The sequence below is a fragment of the Eucyclogobius newberryi genome, unplaced genomic scaffold, assembly GCF_026437365.1.
Source record: "Eucyclogobius newberryi isolate DKJ021-1_F unplaced genomic scaffold, fEucNew1.0.hap1 SCAF_12, whole genome shotgun sequence".
Classification (NCBI taxonomy): Eukaryota; Metazoa; Chordata; class Actinopteri; order Gobiiformes; family Gobiidae; genus Eucyclogobius; species Eucyclogobius newberryi.
The window spans coordinates 6,463,228-6,487,593 of NW_027315746.1; the positions used below are offsets into that span (position 1 = coordinate 6,463,228).

Below are 24,366 nucleotides of genomic sequence, written 5' to 3' on the forward strand. Positions count from 1 at the left end.
CCCGAGTCTGAAGAACACAAAGACGCCAGTGTCAAAGGTTAAATCCCGTGTTCATTAAGGTCAGATGAATTCTTGATCTGGGTTAATTTGATTCTGTTTTACCACCAAACTTATCAGTACTTTGACTGAAAAAAGACACAATTACAGGATTCAATTATGTGCAGGGTACAAGAGAAATATTTACGTCTTTCTGATTTATTTATTTTAAAATCAAGGAGAAGTAGAGGTATAAAAACATATAGAATTTTGCATAGTTTTATTTTATTATTTATGTTTTGGAGGGATCAGATATGCATAGAATAGCTTGTATATTGTCTGTAATAAAAGTCTTAAAATGAGGCTGCGAATTCATAACGTGCAGCACAATCTTCACCACAAAAGTATAAAGGGATATTTCTGTTGTATTTTCCAGCGACACAAAAACATGTAATTCTTCCATTCAGTTTTATTTAATTTTTTTTTTACACTATTCATATCCTATAACAGTTAAAAATGTGAATTACTGGGAAAATTACAACTAGCACTTTTACACCTTTTTAGTGTCCATTTTGTAGCGCACATCTTCCTTTATATATATATATATAAGTATTAGGAAACGGTGTTAAAAATGCATGTTCATAAGCCAGACAAAACGCTGAGTCACTTCTGCGTCGCCGTCATAGCGACCACATCTTCCTCTTTCACCGAACTCAACGGCGACTAAACACACGCGATGAACACATAGATGTTTTGAGATTTCTGGCTTTTTACTGTGGATGTGAACTTATTAAAGCACATTTTGATTGACAGATTAAGTGGCTGAAAGAGGCAAAGTGAAGAGCTTGTGACTTCAACTTCACACGCTTGTTTACCAGTAACATCAGCGGAGAAGGGTGGCCGACATGACTTCATTTATTGTCATTTTTCCCCTCATATTGATGAATCAGAATTATTATTTTTTATTTTTTGTTGTCTTCTTAAAAATGGGAACGATCCGATATGTATTTTCCGAGCCGACACCAATACTAGTCTTGCTGCTGTGGCCGATGTCAATATTAAGATTTAAACATAATATACCAAGGTATTTTATAGCTGTAGTAAGGTCCACAAATTCACTTTTAAACAACAACGCATTAATATGGGCTATAGAAACATTTTGCAGCATGATCGTGTGAACATTCAGACATTATTTCAGCCCAACTGTGTGTGTGCCTAACTTAGTGTGCTCAAAAAGACAAATCTGATGCTTTTAGGACAAACTGGGAACATCAACATATCCATTACATCCCAGAAGATAATACAGACTTTTAAGCGGCGCCATTTCAAGTTGAGGCACTGAATTTAGAGCGGATCTTAGAATTATGATTAGACTGTTGCGTTCAAATTGTACTAATAAATAGGCCTACTTCATGTTATAATGTTATTGTGGCGTTTCTACTCGTTTCTAGCAGGCCGTATATCCAAACATAGTAAAGGAGTGGAGTTATCACCAGCAACAACCCTCCTTCATGTGACTACAACGCAGTCTGATAAGATACAGATTCATTCATAACCTTTACACAAGCAGACACTCCCACAATGTGCTGCTCTTGCTGTTATGGACATAAATGAAGCGGTGGCTGTTTATATCAAGTCTTTGTTGATATCATGACACCATAAACACAATCCGCGGGCCACAAACCCGACAAACCGCTCTCCAGACACAGCCCCGGGGCCCGTTTGTGTCCTCTCCCGCTCACAAACGCTTACAAACGCTCACACATGCATGCAAAAGAGTTGATTCTGCACGACATTTTCATTCTCGTGCTTATGCAGTTAGGTCTATACAAAGGCAACATATTATGCTTTGTCTTGGTGCATTTATAACTTACGTATAGCAATATTGCAATATTACGTTTCACATTTTGTTAATTCTAAACCACAATAATAAACAGATCTAATCAACTGAATTCATAGAAAGGTTTAATGGTAACAACAAGCAGCAGATTTTCTCTTTTCAAGCTTTTATTGTCCCCAAATTGCCACCATGCTTCATTTAGGGGACATTTTGACCCAGAGTCAGACGGTTAAAATCTCAGGAAAGTACATTTACATAATCTCTCCCATATATCCATACATATACTTTGATGAAAGCCTTTGAAAACTGCAGCACGGTGAGATTTCAAATTCCCCAACCAGACGAGCCGCTCCCGGGGATGTGCGAGCTGCAGGAGCACACAAAGAGGGGTGGATTCAGGGTGGGGTCCCCTGGAGCCCCCGGTGCCCGTGGATCACACACGCCGTGCACTTGTCACAAACACAAGAAAACATCAACACAACTGCACGCACTGACTTTAAAGCGTTTGGAATGTGCCTGGAATGTGACGCGTGGACTAAAGCTACGAGACCGCAAATCGAAAGTAAGAGTACGTTTGCACTTTTTGACGTTTTAACGATGTTTTGGTGTATTTCTATGTGAATGTGCATTTAAACGTGTGGTTAGGCGGTGTGATTGTTGCACGGTCCCGGCTCCAGGTCTCACTCAGGCTGAGCTGTCAGATCCAGGCGGTGACAGCGTCATGCACTGTTAGCTCCTGCGCCGTTAGCATTAGCCCGACAGCAAATATTCACCGTTTATCACATTGTCCCGTTGTGAAGCCGCGATCCATCCACAATATATGCTACACCAGAACCAACCGGTGTATTTGGCCGCGTTGTGAATTGTAATATCCAGAAGATTAATAGTTCACGCTGTGTCGCTGTCACAAGATGCTAGCTAGCGTTAGCATACCTAGCATTCCTGCGTTAACACGGAGCAGCGTTAGCATCGCGTAGCTCCGGAGTGACAACAATGACAGGCTCGGTTTTACCTCAACAGAAAGAAGAGGCTGTGCGGCTCGAGTAGATGCGGTACAATCCCACATCCGCGGGTTTAGTCCACGATAAAACACGTCTTTGAGTGGGAGACGCTTGAATTTAAAGTCCGTGCGTCGCCCGCTGCTGCGCTCTGCGTGGTTTCCAGCGTTACACAAGACCACGCCTCTTTCCGGTCATATTCAAATGAGGCACAGTCAAAGGCGAGGCTCGCGCGTTCACAAAGAATCACATGCGTCGTTTCATTTACAATCATACATTACTACATTACATAACTAAACGTGAGCTCTGTCATATCCATGGGTTCCAGCCTCCTATTTATGGTCTTTTGAGGACTCATAATATTTTGTTTGGAATTCCTTAGTGCTATGGCAACGGAACACTTTACTGTGCACAAGATTCTATAATAAGTCGATCTCTCATGTGCTCATGACCTCATGGGCTTTGTAACACCAAAGCAATGGAAAGAAGAACTTTTATGGATTAAAGTCTGGCGGTAATGCAACACTTGGATGCCAACCGCCATAAAACAACAACAACAACAACAACAACAACAACAACAAACTCATCTCTTTTTCTACTAATAAGACAAATAGAATGGGATTTATCCGTGTACAAATGTATTCTTGTTTGTAATAAAATATCCTGCAATTACATAATCTCGTGAAAACATTCAAATAGTTGGAATAAGTATATTTTGTCTGCACATTTACTGGTCATGTTGGTGTCCTCGTGGTCAGTTTCATTGGGTGTGTTCAGGCCAGAGCAGTGGTAGTAAACCCATCCCAAACGCTACCTACTGTCCGAACTGTACAACTACTAATGCAATAAATGCAATGGGCTTTTTCTGACATGTTTGGGGGGGGATATGATCGTCTGAGGTTTGATGTTTGTGTGCATCCGGTAATTTATTTATTCATACAGAGATGTTTCAGTTTTTAGTTTGTTATTTGGGAATCCTGCGCACTTTTTCAATCATACGTATCAGAATCAGAATCAAATATACAATAAATAATAAGCTGATATACTGCTTTATTTGTTTTAACCATATTGAGGATTATATATGACGATTTCTTTATTTTTTATAAAACAAAACTCATATTTCATACAATGTCATATAACTGTCAGTAGAGGGAGTAGTAGCTCCGTAAAGGCCAAACAAGGCAAGTTTATTTGTTCATACTCAAGGCAATTCAAAGTGCTTCACACAACAGGAAAAAATGTCGGTGTAATCCCTCATTCGTCCAGGCGTGTTCCATAGTAGAAAAAGCTTCAGTTGTAGTCATCTGGACTCAGTTTGAAAAAATAGACGTTTCGACTCTCATCCAAGAGTCATTGTCAATAAAAGAATTTAGATCGAGAACTCCGATATTAATACTGTTCTGTGGTAAGACCCGCCCATTGGGAGGAGCCTTCCTGAAGTAGAAAGAGTTGTTTGTTTCAACAGAAACTCCCCCCTTGTATCTACCGAGCTAGCCTATTCAGAATCTTAATGGGCTATTAGAATCCTCTTTGTCTTTGTGAGACCCTGGCTCAACCCCCTGAGTACCTGATTAGCATCTAAATGTCCTGGTCCTCTACCTTTCCAGGGGTTCAGTAACCCATTATAAATAACAGGAAGATTAAACCTTAGCCCTCCATTTCTGTTTAAAGAAGGTCTTTCTTTTTTAACAAAAATAGCTTGACTCCTCTTTCAAACCATCTTTTCTCCTGCTTAAAACCTTCACCTCACCGTCTTCAAACGAGTGATTAGAGGCTTCAAGATGGAGATGCACGGCGCTCTGAGGTCCTGAACTTGTATTTCTTCTGTGCTGATAGAGCCTCTTGTGTAGAGGCTGTTTTGTCTCACCTATGTACCGTTCTTTACAGCTTTCTTCACTGCATTGGATCGAATAAACTACATTGCTCTGTTTTTGAGTCGGCAACTTGTCTTTAGGGTGAACCAGTTTTTGTCTTAAAGTGTTTCCTGGTTTGAAATAAACAGGGACTTCGTGTTGTCTAAAAATTCTCTGCAGTTTTTCCGACAGGCCAGACACATAAGGGATAGAAACACCCTTCCTTCTCTGTTCAGTTTCCCTTTTGTCCTGCTTCTTGGTTCTCTTCACTCTGTTGAGAGCCCAAGCGGGGTAACCACAGGCTGAGAGGGCATTTCGAACATGTTTTTCCTCTTTCTTCTTGCCCTCTGAGCTGGTGGGCACACCTTGAGCTCTGTGTTGTAAGGTTCTGATCACACCCAGCTTGTGCTGTAGTGGGTGGTTGGAACCAAAGAGCAGATACTGGTCCGTGTGTGTAGGTTTCCTATATACTTCTATTTGGAGTTTCCCGTCCTCTCCTCTGATCGTGGAACAATCAAGAAAGGCAAAGCGATTCTCCTTAGCGTCTTCTCTTGTAAACCTGATATGTGGGTCCACAGCATTGATGTGATCAGAGAAGGTTTCCAGCTCTTGTTTCTTGATTGTTACAAAAGTATCATCGACATAGCGGAGCCACAGTTTTGGGGCTATGCCTGAGAATGAGGACAGTGCCTTCTTCTCAAAGTGCTCCATGTACAGGTTGGCCACTATGGGAGAGACGGGCGAGCCCATGGCACAGCCATGAATCTGTCTGTAAAATTGTCCCCGGAATTGAAAGTAAGTGGTGTTCAGACAGATGTCCAACAGTTTACATATGTGTTCAGGTGTCAGTTTGGTCCTTTCCTGTAGGGTGGTGTCTTCCTGCAGTCTGATCCTCACTGCTGCTACTGCATCAGAGGTCGGGATGCAGGTGAACAGGGACACAACATCATATGAAACCATGAGGTCATCTGGGTCCAGTTGGAGATGTTTCACTTTATCCACAAAGTTGTGCGTGTTTTCCACATGATGTACCAAATAGAGGTATATAGGAAACCTACACACACGGACCAGTATCTGCTCTTTGGTTCCAACCACCCACTACAGCACAAGCTGGGTGTGATCAGAACCTTACAACACAGAGCTCAAGGTGTGCCCACCAGCTCAGAGGGCAAGAAGAAAGAGGAAAAACATGTCCGAAATGCCCTCTCAGCCTGTGGTTACCCCGCTTGGGCCCTCAACAGAGTGAAGAGAACCAAGAAGCAGGACAAAAGGGAAACTGAACAGAGAAGGAAGGGTGTTTCTATCCCTTATGTGTCTGCCCTGTCGGAAAAACTGCAGAGAATTTTTAGACAACACGAAGTCCCTGTTTATTTTAAACCAGGAAACACTTTAAGACAAAAACTGGTTCACCCTAAGGACAAGTTGCCGACTCAAAAACAGAGCAATGTAGTTTATTCGATCCAATGCAGTGAAGAAAGCTGTAAAGAACGGTACATAGGTGAGACAAAACAGCCTCTACACAAGAGGCTCTATCAGCACAGAAGAAATACTAGTTCAGGACCACAGAGTGCCGTGCATCTCCATCTTGAAGCCTCTAATCACTTGTTTGAAGACGGTGAGGTGAAGGTTTTAAGCAGGAGAAAAGATGGTTTGAAAGAGGAGTCAAGCTATTTTTGTTAAAAAAGAAAGACCTTGTTTAAACAGAAATGGAGGGCTAAGGTTTAATCTTCCTGTTATTTATAATGGGATTCTGAACCCCTGGAAAGGTAGAGGACATTCAGATGCTTATCAGGTACTCAGGGTGGTTGAGCCAGGGTCTCACAAAGACAAAGAGGATTCTAATAGCCCATTAAGATTCTGAATAGGCTAGCTCGGTAGATACAAGGGGGGAGTTTCTGTTGAAACAAACAACTCTTTCTACTTCAGGAAGGCTCCTCCCAATGGGCGGGTCTTACCACAGAACTGTATTAATTTCGGAGTTCTCGATCAAATTCTTTTATTGACAATGACTCTTGGATGAGAGTCGAAACGTCTATTTTTTCAAACTGAGTCCAGATGACTACAACTGAAGCTTTTTCTACTATGGAACAGGAAAAAATGCATTAAAATCACAAAGACGTGAAAGAAAAGAGTGCAAATAAAATCCTTCCAGTCATGCAGCTAAACAAAACTGTTTTTAGCTTAGATTTAAACATTTTCAGAGTAGAACTTGTCTCACATATTCAGGAAGACTGTTCCAGATAAATTTGGGCTGCATAAAACTGAAACGATTGATTTGACGTGAAGTTCGAGTTCATTATTACCATTATTACCCCTGGAGAAAGTGTGTCGAGGGGCTTTTATTTTTGACTCTGCAGTAGGGGCAAAAAGGTAGGGGAACCACTGCTGTAACCGTGGATCTATAATAAATAAATAAATACATACATATGTTTATTATCATATCATACATATGTCGTGATCACATGCAATGGTATTTATGTATTTGTGTATTTATTTATTTATTATTTTCCCCCTCCATCCCTTGTTGGGTAATGGGAGGTTTTGTCTATGGGAGTTTTTGTTTATAAGAGATCTTCTACTGAGAGTGTTTTTCAAACTTCCTATAAGTGATCTGTTCTTTTCTTATGTATCTACCTCTGTACCTACTTACGTTGCACCAATGAAATTTCCCCATGTGGGACAATAAAGGAATATCTTATCTTATACATACATACATACATACATACATACATACATACATACATACATACATAAATAAATAATTAAATGAACGAAAAAATAAATGCATTTATAAATAAGAGAATAATAAAATAACCCATCCAACACATTTAAAGCCTTTACTGCTGTTGTATTTTATTCCTAACAATCGTCTGTTTTTTGTGCACTATGTTACGTATTATATTATATTTCATTTCATTTTTCCAATATCAAAACACGTATAAAACACAAAACGTAGGAGCGTAGGACGTTTTATAATTTGTTTTAAAATAAATATATATTAAAAAAATCAAAGACTGTGGTGCTTTTATTTTGAAACGAGCGTGACTCTGCGTGCTCTGCGTCACCGTGCGTCACTTTGCGTCACTGCGTCACTGCGTGCTCCTCCGGTCCTTCACTTTGAGCGGCGGCTGAGGTCAAAACCGGCAGTGAACTCCCTCTGAACGGTAAATATTGCCTTAAACCCGCAGTGCCATCTCTTTTGCTCAAACCCGTCACACAAACCCGTTCCCGGTGATCGGTTTGAACGCGTTTTTGTGCCCGTGTTATGACGCCGTCGTGACGTTATGGCGTGTGTTAGCCTCTATTACGTGTGTTAGCCGTTAGCTTCAGTCACGTCAACTCCATTTGAAACAGATTAAAACGCGCGCTGCCCGCTTAAAAACGGTTTAATTCACCGACACACCGGGTTATTTGATCATCCACGACTGTGCCACTCCTAAGTAATAGTTTGGGTCGATCAGTTGTGTTATAAACAGTTAATGTAGTCCTATAATGTGAAGATAAAGGTTAAAACTAGCCAACAAACAAAGGGCAAAACTGCTTGTCGTCTCTATCTAATTAAACTAATCTGTTCTAATTTGCTTTTGTAAACTGTCCTGCTGGTACATTGTTGCATCGGGATATCTTTTTATGATACTGGGATGGGTAATGCAAAGTTGTGTGATGTTATATGCCAATAATGTACTAAATATTGATTACAAGAATACAATGAGCAAGCATTTCCTTTTAGACTATGGTGACACAAATACATTTTATATTAATATATCTCCGTCATACAATTTGTGAAGTGTACATGTCAATAAGTATAAATGTATTGACAGAACTTGGTCTGTTTTGAATAGTATAGTTGTTAGTTTTTTGAATTATGACAATGAATGTGCGACAAAGTGTGTTTTGTCGTGTCGATGTTCAGTATAAGTTGTGTTTTACCTCCGGAGGCGATGCGACAGGGTGATATAGACAAACATGTACGTCTCCATATGTTTGGCATTGATAACAATATTCAAGGGATATTTTAACAGTGCATCAGGATTATGGGCTAAAATGTGCCTTTTGTTATTCAATTAACCACAAAAGCACAGTGATGTTACGTTATTCGCTCGTTTGGGAGATCACACTGGACGTTTGTGTCTTTTTGAGGTCATTTTTAACCATTTGAATTATAGACAATACGCTCAATATTGTGATGATGCAGATCTTTAAATCGACAATTGCGATATTATCCATTTTTCAATACTTCTGAATAAGAATAAGAGTTACTTTCGTGCTGCTTCTTCACAAGTATTGAATATGGCATCCCCCACCTCAAGTCCCTCACCTCCCCCTGCTGGACCCCCTGCAGGTCGCCTACAGAGCCAACAGGTCTGTAGACGACTATCAACCTGGCTCTCCACTTTACCTGCAGCATCTGGACTCCCCGGGAACCTACGCCAGGATCCTATTTGTGGACTTCAGCTCTTCATTCAACACCATCCTCCTGCTCTGCTCCAGGACAAGCTCTCGCAGCTCAACCTGACTCCAGACACACGGACTATCAGCACAGGAGCTCCACAGGGCTGTGTACTTTCACCCCTGCTCTTCTCCCTGTACACAAACTGCTGCATCTCCAGCCATGACTCCGTAACACTAATTAAGTTTGTGGACGACACCACCCTCATTGAGCTCATCTCGGACGGGGATGAGTCTGTCTACAGGAGGTGGAGCGGCTGGTGTCCTGGTGCAGCGGTAACGACCTGGAGCTCAACGCCCAGAAAACAGTGGAGATGATCGTGGACTTCAGGAAAGTCCACTTCAGCACTTTGCACTCTCTGCACTGTTCACTTCTTATTGCACTACATAACTTTATATTTTATTATGTACATATCATGCCTATTCCTAACCTTATTTTAACTTCACTTACTTATTTTTTAGCTATTCATTGTTCATTGTATTGTATTCTGTGTTTTGTTGTTTGTGTTGCATGAATCACCAGGACAAGTTTCTGTTTGTGAAATGTGTTCATTGACAAATGGCAATAAACCTTATTCTGATTCTGAATATTGATTATGGCATCGTTGTTGAATCTATAAAGTAAAAGTTTTACCCTAAATGCATTTATCTTATCTTATCATTTGTAAAATATTATGCAAAATGATGATGTTGAGGCAAGTTTGTTTGTAGAGGACAATTTAAAGTACTTCACACGACAGGAAAAAATGCATTAAAATCACAAAACCGTTTAAGAGGTTAGTCTAATCTACTGGAGACAAACGCATGGATAAGTGGCTCCAAATCTGGTTTAGACTCTGACTTAGACTCTTGATTTGATGTGGCTGTTAAAGTTCAAGTCTGAGTCCATTATTATCCCCAGATTTCTAACTTGATTTGTAGGTTTTAGAGCGAGACTCTGGAGGTGACGCTAACACGTTCTCTTTGTTTCTTTGGCCAAAGCTGATTATTTCAGTCTTGTCTGAGTTCAGCTGGAGAAAGTTGTTCTGCCTCCACACACTGATCTGTTGGATGCAGTGACAGAGTGAATCCACTGGTCCATATTCACCTGTCGACAGTGAAACATAGATCTGACTCGTCTGCATCATTGTGATAAGACACAACGGCAGCATGTAGAGTTTGAACAGAAGGGGTCCGAGGACTGACCCTTGTGGCACCCGACACATCTGAGACACAGTTACCGATTTGAACAAAGTACTTCCTGTCTTCCAGAGAGGACTTTAAACAATGATAAGGCTTTTCTTCTTTAATATACACACCTGTGAAGTCTAAAGTTAACAAGACGTGTTGTGAGAAATTAACGGACAAATTAAAATGCTAATGTTTACCCTATACTCTCTGTAAATATGTTTTGCTATCACTTTTTCCAGATGTTGAGGTGAAAAGCGGCACACACGATGAGGCCGGAGACGCTGAGCTCGTCGCCGCTGTCGGTCAGAACGGCCGCGCTGCGAATGGTCGATCTGCCTCTGTCGGTCTACGGATCACTGACTCAGGTGAGCGAAACTGAAGACCGACGTTTACTGCGAATTATAATCATGCAACACACAGACTGGCAAAAGACAGCCGTGATATTTTACATTTCTTATGTCACTCACATTAGTTCAGGAGTAATTTATTCTCCTTCAGGTGGTTTGGTAATAGTTGGGCTGTGGATCTTTTAGTTGATGTATTGGTCAGTCGATGGTGTAAATGCTTAAATTACTGGTGCTTTTCTGTGTCAATAGTCATTTTTGCGTGACGTCCCGTGAGCTTGTTGCCTTCGAATGGCACTTGGAGTCAGATATTTGAGTCATTGAAACGATCTTTAATCTTTATTCCATTAACAGAATTCATCATGTCTCATTTTTAAAGTCCGTATGACACATTAAACTACACTTTTCACTAAAACAAATGGAACATGATTATGTTTCAGATTTTACCAAAGATTTTGCCTGTTTTTTTTAATGCATTTGTTTCAATTTGGCGATTTTGGTGACGTTTATAATGTCACTTCCTGGTTGGACATGAGCAGCAAATATGACAGTTAGAAACACAACCATTACCTAGCAACCAGATTGTAAACAAGGGCGAAAATCCATTCAAATCTTACAACAGTTATGATTTGACAAATATTTACGCCTGACGACACGTTTGTTTTGTTAAACGAGTGTGTCATAAAAACGTGCAAACTCTCTCTGCATTTTTTATGGAATGGCGCTTTTTGATGACATCAGAAAGTGTCATCAAGTGTTCTGTTGTAGAAGAAGCTCTACTTCTGTGATTTTTCAACGTTTGGCCAACCGCCATAAAACAACAACAACGTTTATCACCTTAAGCTCTTCACTCTGCTTACCTGGTTAACTAAAGGGTTAATCGGGTCTAAACAATAAAGCCTAAATAATAAAGCGTAGGATGTACAGCGGAAGCACCAAAGAAGAAGAAGAAGAAGAGTCAGCTCTGGAATAAAGTCTAAAGACTAAAGTCTGGCGGTAATGTAACACGTTATCTTGACTGATGTAAAACTATGAGTAATATTTACCACAGGGACAAACTCAAACAACCACATCGTTAGAAAAACAGGAGAACATTCGTATGGACTTTAAAATGCTTTTGTGTGTTTCTTAGAACAAACTTGGTTATTTTTACCGTGACATATTTTGTTGAGCAGCTGCCACCTTAAATACTGCTGTCTGCAGTTATAAAGTAGTACTATACATGCGTTCGCACATCCGGGAACTTGTGCAGTGGCAACCAGGTCCGCCATTTTGAAAGGGGCACAACGGCACATCTACTACATACGAAATCCAGGAAATATGAGGCCAAAATGCCAAAAACCTGCGTTCTGTTAGGACATTGCTCTGTTGACTGACCAAGAAATGAGAGCTTTGTTGTGTACCTTAGTTTGCCGTTATCGTCCAAAGAATTAAAGTATTTGTAGCTCATTATGCCGTAGAAAAGGATGCAGTCGTGTTGGTTTTTATATATCGCGAGCCCCTTTTAAAATGGCCGCTATGGGGAAGTCCCGGCTGTATGACGTCACCGCGAACGCATGTATTATACTTCCTGGACAGACGTGAAGCCGTGTGTTCCTTTTTCACTGTTCAAAACCAAAAGAATGGCACAAATTCAGCCTCTGGACTGTCAACGTTTTAGCCGTTACTCATGCGTGATTATCAATTCACATTTTTTTTTTTTCACACTTGTCGGTGCAAGAAATTCTGCCGTTGAATTGAACAGAATCCATTGTTTAAGTTGTTTGCGAGCTCTTTGAATGAGGCTTATAATCCCTTACTTAAAATGCTTAGACAGTTTTAATCAGCAGATAAACACACATGTTTTACAGGAGGATATAATGTCTTAAATATATTCATTTGTTTGTTTTTATCTATAATGACGTTACGACTAGATTTTATATTTTGCTTACACTGAACGATTTGGAAACGTATTTAGTTAGTAATTAGAAGCTCTGTAACTGCAGTTAAATGTGTTTGTGTGTGTCCAGGAGAATTAAATATTTGCATGTTTTAATTCATCCAGATAACATTTTTATTAAAAAAGATGCGTTTCAACTTTTAAAAGTATAGGATTTAATATTTTTCTGGGGCTGATAAATTGCGCAGATTTCAATTTACAAATAGAATGTTTTTTTTTATGATGCACGCAGCAAAAATAAAATGTTTAGAAACTGTCTAAAGGTTTGCAAGTTTTAGAGGAGGGTATTATACTACCTAAATAACTCTAATAAATCATTTAAATGAGTTGTTTAATTAGCCTTCACTTAGATTCACTGAGTCCTGTAACGTGTACGTCAGTCTAATCTGTTCTAATCGTGTCACTATTGTTGCCAGCGTTTATGTAATCTGCCGTGTTTAGGAATATTCGGTTCAGTGAGGAGTTAATCCACTGCAGCGTCTTCTATTTATAGACGCTAAACGGGACATGGCGCTCGAAATGGATCTGTCAAAGTCTACGTGACGAGCCGCAGTCCCTCCAGGCCGCGCACGCCGTTTAACCAGGCGTGCACTTCTCAGACAAACTGCTGAGCACGAGCTGGAGTACGGGCTAGGGTGCGAGCGCTGGGGTGCGAGCGCTGGGGTGCGAGCGCTAGAGTTATAGAGTACGAGTTTTATTACATCATCAACACTAAAATCTCTGATACAAATCTCCACTCCAGTTCTTATTTTTAATGTCTTTATCAGCACTAGTTTAAGATTATCCTGGGCCTTTATAAATGATGCTAAATTATCTCCAGTGGGATTAAATTTACAAAATAGACCTGCTTAAAATAGACCTGATTATTTGTTAAAATAGTGCAATTTAATATTTATTTACAGTCTTATTTATATGAAATCTTATTTATTTAGTCTTATTTACTTCCAGCCTTAATTTATGTCCAGCCTTATTTATATATAGTCTTATTTATTGGCACGTTGCTGCGTACGTGCTCCTCCTCACACTCCTTGGCCTGTGATGCGAGCTCTGGCTGTTGGTTCCTCGTGGTAAACACAGTCTGACCCGTGCCAGGCTCTGGCCGTGGGTTCCTCGTGGTAAACACAGTCTGACCCGTGCCAGGCTCTGGCCGTGGGTTCCTCGTGGTAAACACAGTCTGACCCGTGCCAGGCTCTGGCCGTGGGTTCCTCGTGGTAAACACAGTCTGACCCGTGCCAGGCTCTGGCCGTGGGTTCCTCGTGGTAAACACAGTCTGACCCGTGCCAGGCTCTGGCCGTGGGTTCCTCGTGGTAAACACAGTCTGACCCGTGCCAGGCTCTGGCCGTGGGTTCCTCGTGGTAAACACAGTCTGACCCGTGCCAGGCTCTGGCCGTGGGTTCCTCGTGGTAAACACAGTCTGACCCGTGCCAGGCTCTGGCCGTGGGTTCCTCGTGGTAAACACAGTCTGACCCGTGCCAGGCTCTGGCTGTGGGTTCCTCGTGGTAAACACAGTCTGACCCGTGCCCCTCTTTGCCCGTTGCAGGTGAACTTGAGCCCCGGCACCAAGCACTTGGTGGCGGCCACGGCGTTTGGCGCCATCTCGCTGCTGTACCTCGCACGCCGCTTCCAGAGACGGAAGAGCCGAAAGAGAAGGCCCTCGCCGTCGTCGGAGTGGGACCAGGTCGACTTCGAAGCGTTTGCCAAAGTGGCGGCGCGGCACAATGGTGAGCGGTCTGCTTAGCGTTAGCTCAGTTCAACATGTCATGAAAGCTGTCTAATGATAATCAAATCAAATTGTTGTACAGTTCCAAAAGGTGTTTTTATTGCTTAAAAGTACATTGCTTTCTGATGGTGACGGATGTCTAATGTGAAAAGTACAAAAAGTGAAATATATATGAATTAATATTGACAGTGCAGATTGTATGTATTGGTACTCGCCTCAACGTGTATTCCTCCAGTACAAACGCAGTAAAAGTATGTCAAATGTTTCAACCCATGACCTCTTACAGGACCGACAAATGAAGCAGATCCGACTCAGCCGCTTTACAAGGGAAACTCCACTGGTTTGGTCATCACCACGGAAACCTACAGAAACCTGTCGGGGTCACTGCAGAGCCTGGCTTCAGTAAGACTTTTATCACTATATTCATGTGATGTGATTTATTTATTGTTAAGGAATTATATATTGAGTTTTTTTGTAGGTTAAAAGTGTGACGTCGTCCAGCAGCAGCACCTGTGGCAACGACTCGGACCTGGGCAGCGTGCTCAACTTACCCGTGACCACGCCAGAAAACCTCTATCTGATGGGTACGTTTAAACCTTTGTGTGATGGGTACGTTTAAACCTCTGCTAAAGCGGACAGCACGCGGAGGCTAAAGCGGACAGCACGCGGAGGCTAAAGCGGACAGCACGCGGAGGCTAAAGCGGACAGCACGCGGAGGCTAAAGCGGACAGCACGCGGAGGCTAAAGCGGACAGCACGCGGAGGCTAAAGCGGACAGCACGCGGAGGCTAAAGCGGACAGCACGCGGAGGCTAAAGCGGACAGCACGCGGAGGCTAAAGCGGACAGCACGCTGAGGCTAAAGCGGACAGCACGCGGAGGCTAAAGCGGACAGCACGCGGAGGCTAAAGCGGACAGCACGCGGAGGCTAAAGCGGACAGCACGCGGAGGCTAAAGCGGACAGCACGCGGAGGCTAAAGCGGACAGCACGCGGACAGCACGCGGAGGCTAAAGCGGACAGCACGCGGAGGCTAAAGCGGACAGCACGCGGAGGCTAAAGCGGACAGCACGGGGAGGCTAAAGCGGACAGCACGCGGAGGCTAAAGGGAACAGCACGCGGAGGCTAAAGGGAACAGCACGCGGAGGCTAAAGGGAACAGCACGCGGAGGCTAAAGGGAACAGCACGCGGAGGCTAAAGGGAACAGCACGCGGAGGCTAAAGCGGACAGCACGCGGAGGCTAAAGGGAACAGCACGCGGAGGCTAAAGCGGACAGCACGCGGAGGCTAAAGCGGACAGCACGCGGAGGCTAAAGCGGACAGCACGCGGAGGCTAAAGCGGACAGCACGCGGAGGCTAAAGCGGACAGCACGCGGAGGCTAAAGCGGACAGCACGCGGAGGCTAAAGCGGACAGCACGCGGACAGCACGCGGACAGCACGCGGACAGCACGCGGACAGCACGCGGACAGCACGCGGACAGCACGCGGACAGCACGCGGAGGCTAAAGCGGACAGCACGCGGAGGCTAAAGGGAACAGCACGCGGAGGCTAAAGCGGACAGCACGCGGAGGCTAAAGCGGACAGCACGCGGAGGCTAAAGCGGACAGCACGCGGAGGCTAAAGCGGACAGCACGCGGAGGCTAAAGCGGACAGCACGCGGAGGCTAAAGCGGACAGCACGCGGAGGCTAAAGCGGACAGCACGCGGAGGCTAAAGCGGACAGCACGCGGAGGCTAAAGCGGACAGCACGCGGAGGCTAAAGCGGACAGCACGCGGAGGCTAAAGCGGACAGCACGCGGAGGCTAAAGCGGACAGCACGCGGAGGCTAAAGCGGACAGCACGCGGAGGCTAAAGCGGACAGCACGCGGACAGCACGCGGAGGCTAAAGCGGACAGCACGCGGAGGCTAAAGGGAACAACACGCGGAGGCTAAAGCGGACAGCACGCGGAGGCTAAAGCGGACAGCACGCGGAGGCTAAAGCGGACAGCACGCGGAGGCTAAAGCGGACAGCACGCGGAGGCTAAAGCGGACAGCACGCGGAGGCTAAAGCGGACAGCACGCGGAGGCTAAAGCGGACAGCACGCGGAGGCTAAAGCGGACAGCACGCGGAGGCTAAAGGGAACAGCACGCGGAGGCTAAAGGGAACAGCACGCGGAGGCTAAAGGGAACAGCACGCGGAGGCTAAAGCGGACAGCACGCGGAGGCTAAAGCGGACAGCACGCGGAGGCTAAAGCGGACAGCACGCGGAGGCTAAAGCGGACTGCACGCGGAGGCTAAAGCGGACAGCACGCGGAGGCTAAAGCGGACAGCACGCGGAGGCTAAAGTGAACAGTACGCGGAGCTAATGCTGCAAAATGCAGAGTTACAGCTCAAAACACCAGCATCACCACATTTTAGTATTTTAATACGAGCGCTGTACAAAATGGAATATATATTAAACTAACTATTTTTGAACAAATGGAAAATCTCATTCAAAGTTTTGCCTTATTGTGATGTTATAAGTTTGTGTAATACACGAGTTTCCCTTGTTTAAAGTCTTGACTGTTCTCGTTTTGAAGGCATGGACCTGTTCGAGGAGGCGTTGAGGCGATGGGAAGAAGCTTTGACCTTCAGGAGCAAACAAAGCGACGACGACGAACTCTGCGGCTCCATAAAAACAGGAGCTGGAGACGCCATCGCGGAGCAGAGCATGGAGGTACGACTCCCACGTCATCAAAAGACATCTGTGCCAAATATCTGCTAAGTTTACCGATATCTGAGGAAATAAATCTGATAAAAGTCAAGTTTATTGTATTGTATTCTTAACTGTTACAAGAGGAACAAATGAAAAACAACATTTATATCACAGACTGTCGTATTGTCAGACTCACTGAGACTAAAGGGTCCAGAGCCGGGTCCAGAGCCGGGTCCAGACCTAGTTTAGTGGGCGGGGCCTCTGCTCCTGGTTAAGAGATGGGTCAAATGCGGACTATAAAGTTACCTTTCATTCACAGATTTATCTACATCTTCCTTGTTGACTTGGGAACGTGGAGGATTTGGATTAGTGCAGGTCAAAGGGCCATGTTTGTCTCTAGAGAGCTGAGGAAAAGAGGGTCAGAGGTCACGGTCTTCCCAGGATTTGGGAGCGGAAACAGCAAAACCTTAAAATAAACAGTGATGTGAAAATATGCATCGCTGTTAACGTCTATAAAAGTGCATCTGACAAAAACAACTGAATTAACCTTTGTATTTTCGCTGAAACTTGCCATTAAATGTTAGCAAAACAAACAGGAGCCACATATTTTGCCTGTTTAAAAGTGTTTAATTGTGACATTTCCACTTGTCCCGTTACTTTGTGGAGTCATTCTGTCTTTGGGTTGTTTTGTCAGGACGTGATCAGCGCAGAGTTCATCTACCGACTGAAATCGCTGCTTCAGAGAGCGTACCACCTGCAGGAGGAGTTCGAGGGGGTGCTGGGCATGTCCGGGCCCAACAGCCAATGTAACCACGCCCTTTTCTCACGCCTACAAACCAACGACGCGCTTCGACTCACATTAAACTCACGCGCGGTTTTGCGTAGCGTCGGTTCTAATGAGACTTTGCGTGTTTAGCAGAGAAAATGGCCGAGCTGTCGTCCGATGAAGACGTGGAGGAGGCGTACCTTCGAGACAGCCTCAGCGTGGCGGACTCCACGGACTCGTTTGTGTCGGCCGCAGAGGTGAGAGCGAACGCCGTTTAATGTGAAGGACTTAACTGTACGAGATGAAAGGGGTATGAGATATGCAGACGCGTTTAGTAGACTTTAGGAGCGCCGCGACAACATCACGTCGCTGCTCCTGCTCTCTGCGGTCGAAAACCACACGTTAAATAAAGTGTTCTCATAGTTTGGTGAAGTGTGTTGCCCAAGGACACAATGGTAGTAATATGTTTTAAATTCTGCCAAAAACTATACCCGTTTTATCCCAGAAAAGCACATTTTTAAGGTTTATAATTGTACTTCCTGTTTGTAATTGATGACATCAAAACTCTCCTAAAGTCACAATTTAAAAAAACATAAGAGCAACTTTATTTTGTTAAATTAATGTTTAGAGGGTCAAAAAAGTGGTGTTTTTTTGTGTGTGTAAATTATGCACAAATTTGGCGTGATGTCACTTCCTGTTATTTTCAACCGATTTTTCAAGTTTTCTCTATAAATATCTGCTCGATTGGTGTAAAACTATAATTTATATTAACAACAGGTATAAATACCCCAAATAAACAAATAAATTGCAGGTTTTGGTCAGATTCAGGAAAAAGGAAGCCTCATTGAAGGTAAAACTTTAAAAGTGCAGATGTGTATTTGTAAAATCTTTATCTAGTTCATGAGAATGTGAGGAAACTTTCTTAATCCTAAAAATACACTTCACAGTATTTGTACACAGAGCGAGTTCTGAAGTGGCTGAACTTCCTGGACTCTGTTTACTGTGTCTGTTCAGTCCCAGACGGGCCTGGGGTTTTAATCCTATGACACAGACGCACTTGACCCACAGAGCGTCTGTTCTCTGTCCTCACGAGGGACGACTTTAGATCATCAAACTGTTGTTAAAGTAAATCAAGAACTCAGTTTATTTGAGAGAGTTTAGACGAGTCCTCGACCCATTTCTTTTCTCTGTTTTCCATTCTGTCTTGTACCGTATTTTCCGGAGTATAAGTCGCACCAGCCAAAAAATGCATAATAGAGAAGAAAAAAAACATACATAAGTTGAACTGGAGTATGAAATACGGTTGCAAGTGTGAAAATAACAAATAATATCACATATAAGTCGCTCCGGAGTTTAAGTATAAGTCATACCTGGGCCAAAACTATGAAAAAAGATGCAACTTATAGTCTGGAAAATACGGTATATTGTAACGTTACTTGCAAATCTTTATTAGTTTAGAGCATAGGTGTCAAATCTGGCCCGCCGAACATTTCTAATTTATATTAAAAAATAATACAATTCATAGAACCATAGTTACATCTGTAACCATTTTTATCGCTAAAACTACAAGTCCCACAATGCCGCCGGTGGCCGCCCCTCCCCCACGGGGCTCTGCTGCACTGCTGTGTGAGCTGCTGAGGGAGAAGTGCACTTGAAGCACTTTTGAGCAGAAGTTTAGTGGTGAGTCAGTTCAGCTGTACAGAGAACTACACAGACGTGGAAATGTTAGTTAGGACATTTAAACTTTTTTTAGATCTTGAGAAGTTTATTTTGTTATAAAGTCAAATGTTTATCTCTGTAGAACTGTAGATCAACTCTGAAGTTGTAATGACATAAACTGAAGCACAGTGTTGGTGAAATTACACTTGTTTTTCTTAATACATTTCAGTTTATGAGAACAAACGTTTTGTAATTTTTTTTATCGATCCAGTAATTGCTTCAAAACAGCGTAGGCTATATAAAGCTATTTATTTCTTATATTTTTAATAGTTTTATGTTTTACTTTATGTTCGGCCCGCGACCCAAATGAGTTTGACACCCCTGGTTTAGAGGTTCATACTTGGTCTACTTTTCAGTCGTTAATGTTCCGAGTAGGTCTGGGCGATGTGGCGATACACACATACGCCCCCTTTTGGTCAGCCTCGGCAACGACTGGAGGATTCAATCAAAGGAGCAGATGTTTTTAGTCACGTCATGTTTGACCCGGCTCCATATTTTTGTTCCAGTTCCCCCGTGTGTTTAAAACATTTACTGCATCATGGAAAATCGACAGGTCACAGTGATGCAAAATTAGCACAGTTGTCATATTAATTAACAATGCAAAAGTCAGTACTCATCCTGATGTGAGCTCCCCCTGACGACCCAGTGAAACGACTCCTCTATAATTAGCCAGCGTGCATTCCTCTGTCCCACTCGGCTCACGGTCTCGTCCTGACCCACATGTTTCAGAAAAGAACTCCTCTGTAGGACTAAGTATAGGTCTATAAGTACCGGTATACGTTTGTCCTGCCCCAGAGCCCAGTTCAGGTGTCAGCCCTTCAAAATAAAAGCACCAGGTTCTTTTTACTGCACTGTCTTTCTCTGTTCAGCCACGACCTGCACAAACCTAATGTCAAATACCTCTGTTTTAATCTTAAAAAGTGGAAATGTGTCAAAAAGGAACATCAGAGTGAAAACGATGGAATGGACCTTCATGTTTGTGTGTTTGTGGTTGCCGGGTTACAGTTGTCTGAACACAGAGAGCTGAGGAGCGTCCTGGGCCATCACCCGTTTTACGAAGAGGCTCTGGAGTCGGCTGAAGAGGGGAACATCACCTGCAGAGTCCTCAGGTAGTTCTCTCCACTTCTGTCCAGTTATGTCCTCTTCTTTCCACTTCGGTCCCGTTCTGTCACTCACTAGTTCAGGGACTTAAGCTCAGTGTTTGTTGTACGTTTGGGTTTAATCTAAAGCTTGTCCTACTTTTTTTTCCGTTTGCACCAATTTACTCCTGTTCTGTCTCGTTTTAGACTTGTTTTAGACTTGATTTAGTCCAGATTTAGTCCCGGTTTGTGTCGTCTCAAAAACGTGTTGAAAATCACCGGTTTTGACGTTCCCGTCTGCGCTCAGAAACGTCACAGAAACGTCTCAGTAACGTTTCAGTAACGTCACACAAACGTCTCATTGTCCGTTCTCGTTTCAGGACAGAGATGTTGGATTGCATCGGAGACTTGGATTTCCTCGCCAAGTTACACTGCGTTCGACAAGCCTGTGAGGTACTGTGGATTATTCAACTGTATTTAAACTACTTTAAACATTAGGGCTGCAACAGATTTACCTTTTGTTTGTTTGATTCGTCGACTGGTCAAACAACTATATTTTTCATAATAAGCTTCAAGTGAAAAGTTGTCCATACCTATTTATTAACAAAATACACAAATAAAATATATACTGTTAGATATAATGACGCTCCTGTCTTTGTGATAGAAGTCTGTTTATACTCCAGATATTATGGATTATTAAATAAGTATTCCGATGAATCATTGCAGTTCTAGTGAGAATAGAAGTTGTTATTGTGTATTCTTTGGCTCAGACCTTCTCAAAACAAAACCTGGCTTGAGTTTTGTCTTCATTTTTATTCTTGTTTATTAATTATTGATGTTTATTGCTCCGTCTTCAGCTCATTCTGTGCGAGAGAACGACCAGGACGTTTTTAGCTGAAACAGGAAAGAAAATCCTGTCCTCCATCATCGTCCAGGCTCACAAGGTCAGTGTCCTAGTGTCTCTGACCAGTCACTTTTGTCCAGTCTGACCTTTCAATCACGTTTCCCAGAGTCCGAAGCGGTTCGAGGACGTTTTCGAGGAGCTCATTTCCTTCCTGCAGAACAAGGATCACTGGGAGAACACTGAGGGCGAGCTGGCCACACGAGGGGTGAGCGAGACGCCACGTTTTACCCACAAACACTTGTTTCCGTAACGATGTAGTCACGGCTAAATGTGCGTCTTCAGGTCAGACATCTGAACTTCTACGACATCGTGCTGGACTTTATTCTGATGGATTCCTTCGAGGATCTGGAGAATCCGCCGATCTCCATTCAAAATGTGATCGGGAACCGCTGGCTCAACAGCTCCTTCAAGGAGACGGTGAGAAGGAGATTTAATCACTGATAAACTTTGAACGATTGTTGTCGTTTTATTTCACGTTTGGTTGTGTATTTGTAGGCGGTGGCGTCGAGCTGTTGGTCCGTGCTGAAACAGAAGAGGCAGCACATGAAGGTGAAGGTCGTTCTAACTGGTTTGGTCCTGACGTAGACTTGGTTTGGTCCTGACGTAGACTTGGTTTGGTCCTGACGTAGACTTGGTTTGGTCCTGACGTAGACCTGGTTTGGTCCTGACGTAGACCTGGTTTGGTCCTGACGTAGACCTGCTTTGGTCCTGACGTAGACCTGCTTTGGTCCTGACGTAGACCTGCTTTGGTCCTGACGTAGACCTGCTTTGGTCCTGACGTAGACCTGCTTTGGTCCTGACGTAGACTTGGTTTGGTCCTGACGTAGACTTGGTTTGGTCCTGACGTAGACTTGGTTTGGTCCTGACGTAGACCTGCTTTGGTCCTGACGTAGACCTGCTTTGGTCCTGACGTAGACCTGCTTTGGTCCTGACGTAGACTTGGTTTGGTCCTGACGTAGACTTGGTTTGGTCCTGACGTAGACTTGGTTTGGTCCTGACGTAGACTTGGTTTGGTCCTGACGTAGACCTGCTTTAGTCCTGCTTTAGTCCTGGTTTTAACACGTTTACCGCTTGTGTCTCTGGCTCAGGTCGATGACGGCTTCATCGCTCACTTCTACAGCGTGTGTGAACAGGTCAGTCCGGTTCTGGCCTGGGGGTTCCTCGGGCCAAAGAGCTCGCTGCACGACCTCTGCTGCTTCTTCAAGGTCTGAGTTCACACGCATTTACTCATTTAAACGTATTTATTATCCTGACAAGCCTCAATATTACATGAGCTGCTGAACTTTTGAAATAGACTTTCTAACTCTTCTCACTTATAAAATGATGATGAATGATTGACAAAAAAAGAGCAGATTGAAAATGAGAAAAAGTTAAAGGATAAAAGATGATATTTCTGCATTTTTGTTCAGGCATTACACATTTCTGTTAGATTTACATCATATAAACCTGTATGTTTGCTCTTTCCTCCAGGACCAGGTACGTCACTTCCTGAAGGACATTTTCGACCTGGACAAAGTGCGTTACAGTTCAGTGGAGACTTTGGCCGAGGACATTCTCCGCCTCCTGCACCGGCGCTCTGAGCTGCTATTGGCCTACGCCGACGCCGATTCACTCGACAACCTCAACATCTGCAACAACAACCAACTGCAACTGCTGCCCGGCGCCGAGTAACCAACGCAACCAACGCCCCGCCTCCGCCAGGGTCCAAAATAACCCTGTGAGTGTAACAAAAGCCGCGCCAGAGTCAAAACATCATAACATAACATATTGTGGTACATTTCAGGCAGAGCATATAAAACGTGTAAAATAGAGTAAAATGTATTTAAGTAGCCGGGTTGAGCCAAAATAAATATTGCTTTTGGAGATTTAAGGTGGATCAGCTACATAATGGGGTGAAGGATCCTGCTACAGGGTAGCATGGCTACGCCAATATTGTTTGAACGGCGCCTCCTGCTGGTGTAATCTCACACTACTTCTATCCCAGAGTTTTTCAGTTAATCTTCCACGTTTTGCCTCGACCATCAGCACAACAGTATCAGTGACTTCAGCTTTATAATGTACTGCAATATATTTATTTTAGTATAAAAGGTGTCGCCGAATATATTTTTAGAAGTAGATTTACGTCTGGTCGTTAAGGTCACTCAATGTGGGACTCAAGACTGGGAACTCAGCTATTTATCCTACTCTTGGGAAGCCCTGCCCACTGGGCGGGACCCCCTGATGAAAAGGTGTTATTACTTTCACCAGGTCTTAATGACTTATGATCTGCTGCCATATTGCTGCCTTGTGTAAATGTTCTGACTTGTTTTACTGCTTGGTCTAGTTATAACCGTTTTATATTATGCTTTTAAAGCAGCAGTTTGTGTTTCAAAGGCTGAGCTCAATCCACGGGTTTCAGACTGATACATCCATTATTGTTACAAGTAAATAAGTCATTTGAATAACTCATGGGTTGGACTTCTCATGACTTTGATTTGTCCCACTGTGATAAGTATGCAATAAACTATTGACAATTAAAATACTTGAATTTACTTTAAATAAACTATGAAACCATAATACTATGTCCAGTTCAGCGCGGGAAATGGAATAAAAAATGGTTAACTGAGGTCACAATGTTCCACTAATGCACAAACTACAGCACGGCAGGTGCACTAGTTCGGTACCTTGAGACCCTTACATTTATACATTGTGGCTTTAGTATTCAAACCATGGGAACACTTGTGTCTTTAGCATTTTAGCTTTGAGTCATTAGTTTGTGGTTTTGCAGGTTTAAAAAAAAAGACCAAAACACAAAGCTACATTTATTATTACAGTTTATTACAGAACGATTCAAAAACACGTGATTGAATACAGACCACTTCAGCCTTTTCCCTCTAAACACGCTCCATATCATCCCACTGCCTTCATGATCGACTTCTACCCATCGAAACCTCTTAACTCAT

The 24,366-nt window shown here is 43.2% G+C and overlaps 1 protein-coding gene across 1 annotated transcript; it reads left to right on the forward strand.

Moving 5' to 3' along the window:
* The first annotated feature begins 7,751 nt into the window (after positions 1-7,751).
* Positions 7,752-23,929, forward strand: miga1 (mitoguardin 1). Its single transcript, XM_072440662.1, has 16 exons — positions 7,752-7,831; positions 10,526-10,651; positions 14,110-14,290; positions 14,576-14,691; positions 14,768-14,873; positions 16,841-16,977; positions 17,651-17,762; positions 17,873-17,979; positions 20,447-20,550; positions 20,901-20,973; positions 21,378-21,464; positions 21,531-21,629; positions 21,707-21,841; positions 21,920-21,973; positions 22,513-22,629; positions 22,895-23,929. Exons 2-16 carry the CDS (start codon positions 10,553-10,555, stop codon positions 23,093-23,095), a joined length of 1,728 nt encoding a protein of 575 aa, XP_072296763.1. The 5' UTR covers positions 7,752-7,831; positions 10,526-10,552; the 3' UTR covers positions 23,096-23,929.
* Positions 23,930-24,366: the final 437 nt, after the last annotated feature.

Excerpts from the sequence above, each read along its gene's own strand:
- miga1 (XM_072440662.1), top strand. The coding sequence starts at position 10,553 with ATGAGGCCGGAGACGCTGAGCTCGTCGCCGCTGTCGGTCAGAACGGCC. Across the intron at positions 14,291-14,575 it reads AGTGGCGGCGCGGCACAATG|GACCGACAAATGAAGCAGAT; the intron begins GTGAGCGGTCTG and ends GACCTCTTACAG. Across the intron at positions 21,842-21,919 it reads ACAGCTCCTTCAAGGAGACG|GCGGTGGCGTCGAGCTGTTG; the intron begins GTGAGAAGGAGA and ends GTGTATTTGTAG.